This window comes from Chrysochloris asiatica, unplaced genomic scaffold (genome assembly GCF_000296735.1).
Source record: "Chrysochloris asiatica unplaced genomic scaffold, ChrAsi1.0 scaffold00109, whole genome shotgun sequence".
NCBI lineage: Eukaryota > Metazoa > Chordata > Mammalia > Afrosoricida > Chrysochloridae > Chrysochloris > Chrysochloris asiatica.
In genome coordinates this window covers 39,793-42,980 of record NW_006408627.1, presented here as the reverse complement: position 1 = coordinate 42,980, position 3,188 = coordinate 39,793, and the positions used below count along the sequence as shown (strand labels likewise).

General features: G+C 40.5%; 1 protein-coding gene across 1 annotated transcript in view; it reads left to right on the top strand.

Moving 5' to 3' along the window:
* The first annotated feature begins 291 nt into the window (after positions 1–291).
* LOC102837856 (placenta-specific gene 8 protein-like) overlaps positions 292–3,188 on the top strand; it is an 8,440-nt gene continuing 5,543 nt past the window's right edge. Inside the window, exons 1-2 of the mRNA XM_006867762.1 lie at positions 292–391; positions 2,231–2,355. Coding sequence (XP_006867824.1) covers positions 292–391; positions 2,231–2,355 — 225 coding nt within the window. The remainder of the gene's footprint in view (positions 392–2,230; positions 2,356–3,188) is intronic.

Genomic DNA, 3,188 nt, shown 5'->3' with positions numbered 1-3,188 from the left:
AATTTTGGCAGGAGTGGTTGGTGGGCTCCAACAACCGACCTTGTGGTCAGCAATCCAGTACCACCAAGCTCCCCAATCATTATAAATAGTATCATTAGAACATTAAAACCAGCCAATATGTTATGGTGTGGATCCATAAGATAATTACTCAACTGTAAGGTCGGTTTGAACCAAATCCTGTACAGGGTCGCTATGAGTGGGAACCGACTCAACAGCATTTAACAACAAATATGTTTAATACTTTTTTGTTTTGTGTTCACAGGCAGCGGCCTTCTGAACTTAGCTTTAAAAATGAATCCAGTTATTTCGCAGCCAAGCTTTGGAGCAGGAGGTATGACTGTCAGTGACTGGCAGACGGGCGTATTTGATTGCTGCGATAACATGGGAATTTGTAAGTACACATAGTTAGTTATCCGCTCTCGACCTGATTAGAACGATGCCAGTGACTGACATCACAAAGACGCTTTTTTCTTTCTGTTGGTTTCTGTGCTTTATTCTCTAAACCAGAAGTCACAGACTAGACATTAATGGGTGAATTTAGTTCACAGATGTGTTTTGTTCTCAGCTCTTTATTGCGGCATAAGCATATTGATGTTTTTTTCTAATTTTCATTTTAAAATAATAAGAAACCAGTAAAAATCCGACTTCACATAAAAATGTAGATTTTTCCAGCTTTTCTTGAGAAGTTTAAAATTCTGGAAAGATGGGTTCTGTTCTCATATGGCAACAGTTAGCCGCTGCTAAGTACTAAGTAACCAGCTTACCAAATTTACACTCACCATTCACTATCAACTAGATTTTTGCCAACCTGTTCCACCTGTTTCAAGGAACTCTGGTAGTGTAGTGGTTATGAATCGGGCTTCTAACCTCAGGGTCAGCAGTTCGAAACTACCATCTGTTCCGCGGGAGGCTTTTTGCTCCCATAAAGATTTACAGCCTCGGAAACCCTGTACAGGGTTGATATAAGACGGAACTGGCTCCACGGCACAAAACAACAACAATTCCACCTGTTTGGCCTGAAGTTTGTGATACTTTCCTATATCAATCACTTCTTATTAAATTTTACCTCTGGTGTGATTGTGTTCTTGACATGTCACACCGAGTTGTCTTCTGTTCATCTCTTTCATTTGGCACAGTGCTGATTTTATGTTTTCCTGCTATTCCTGTTTGTTACTCTTGTGACTATTACATTTCGGGAAACATTGTTTCTTTTATACTGACAAACTTTGGTGGGAGGAAACTTTTTCTTATTTTCAGTCTATTAACTTTTGAACCAAATACGTTCTCTGTACCTGGTCTTTGAGAAACAACTTCCACGTGTCTTATATGATGGAAGTTCCAGGTTCATTGGAGATAGCTTTCCACTTTAGTCAATCAGTGATAAAGCATGGACTTTCTTAACTTATCTGGGGTGCAGCCATATTAAAACTCCACCTTAGAACTTGGTAAAATAAATTTGTACTTTCTTAAGCCTTTCCTGCTTGTTTCTACTTTCTTAAGCCCTTTTTTTTTTTTTTTTTTTTGGTCTTATACAGATCATTTAAATTAAAATTCTAGTAAGCTTTTTACCTTTTTTCAAAAATAAACTTCTAATGCTAATATCTCTTAACTTCTGTATATTTCCTCATAGATTTGTTTCCATCCTCACAGATTTCTATTCTTTTTCCAGATGACCATCTAGAATCTATTCCCTATTGCCGTTGTCACTTTTGATCTTAATGATTTCTCCATTCAGTATTTTCTATCCTAACCTCTTTCCCACAGTTTTCAGAGGCTTCTTAGGTACACTAATTCTACAGACCTCCTATGCAAGCATTACTCAAATATAATTTCTAGTAGGAGCCCTGATATGGCGCTGTAGGCTAACACATCAGACTGCAAAGTCATTTGAACTGCAAGGCTAGTGGCTCAAGCTCACCAGCTGCTCCTTGGAAACTCTATACAGGGTCGCTATGGGTTGGAATTGACTAAAGGGCACTTAACAACAACAAGAAGGGAAGAAAGATCATTTGAACACACTCATAAGTGACAGAGCAAGAGACTGTGATTAAATCTGCTCCAGGATAACAACTTGCAACTTTCCCCAACTTCTGGATACTAGGTTCTAGAAACAAGACATAAAGAGCTTGGTGACACAATTCTTTTCTCAGTATGTCCATTGAAAGCTGTATCAGTTAGTACAGACCCATGATGACTTTAACTGCTTTCTGTGATTTTGTCCTGCACCCAGGTCTCTGCGGAACTTTCTGTCCACTGTGCCTTGGGTGTCAGATTGCCTCTGATATGAATGAATGCTGCCTGTGTGGAGCAACTGTTGCCATGAGGACCCTTTACAGGACTCGATACAACATCCCGGTGAGTCTGAGTGTCCACTGTGCCAACAGAGATACTCTAGGTTCTCGTCAGCCTGACCAGATCTCCATAACTGCTGTCCTCACCTTCATGACTTGATTCTAGTCTTCTCTCCACTCCTATCCTAAGTTTTTAAGTGACTCCCAGAAACATGCTGCCATCTATACAGACTAAAGCACTCTGCAGAGCTGCAGAGAACATGACAGTTTCTTAGAAAGCTCTGGACAAAAATGAACATGTGGTGGATCTTCTCAGACAGAGCTGGTACATTTGACTTCCTGGTCAGTCATAGCTAACATTCATTCATTCTACAAAGACTGTTGTTGTTGTTGTTGTAAGGTGTCATCAAGTCGGTACTGAGTCATAGCAACCTTATGTGCTGCAGAACAAAACACTGCCCAATACTGGGCCAACCTCACTATTGTTGTCACACTTGAGCCCATTGATGCTGCCACTTTGCCAATCCATCTCACTGGGGCTCTTCTTCTTTGTTCTCTGACCCTCCACCTTACCAAACATGATATCCTTCTCCAGTGATTCCTGACAAAATGTACAAAGTATGAGGGATGACGTTTGGCCATCTTAGCCTGAGTGCTGCACTTCTTCCAACACAGATCTGTTAGTTCTAAGGGCAGCCCATGGCACTTTCAATAGTCTCCTCCAACACCATAACTCAAAAGCCTCAATTCTTCTACGGTCTTCCTTATTCACTGTCCAGCTTTCGAATGCATATGAGGTTATTGAAAATACCATGGCTTGGGTCAGGTGCACCTTATCTTCAAGCTGACATCATTGCTCTTCAACATTTTAAAAAGGTCTTGTGCAGCAGATTTGCC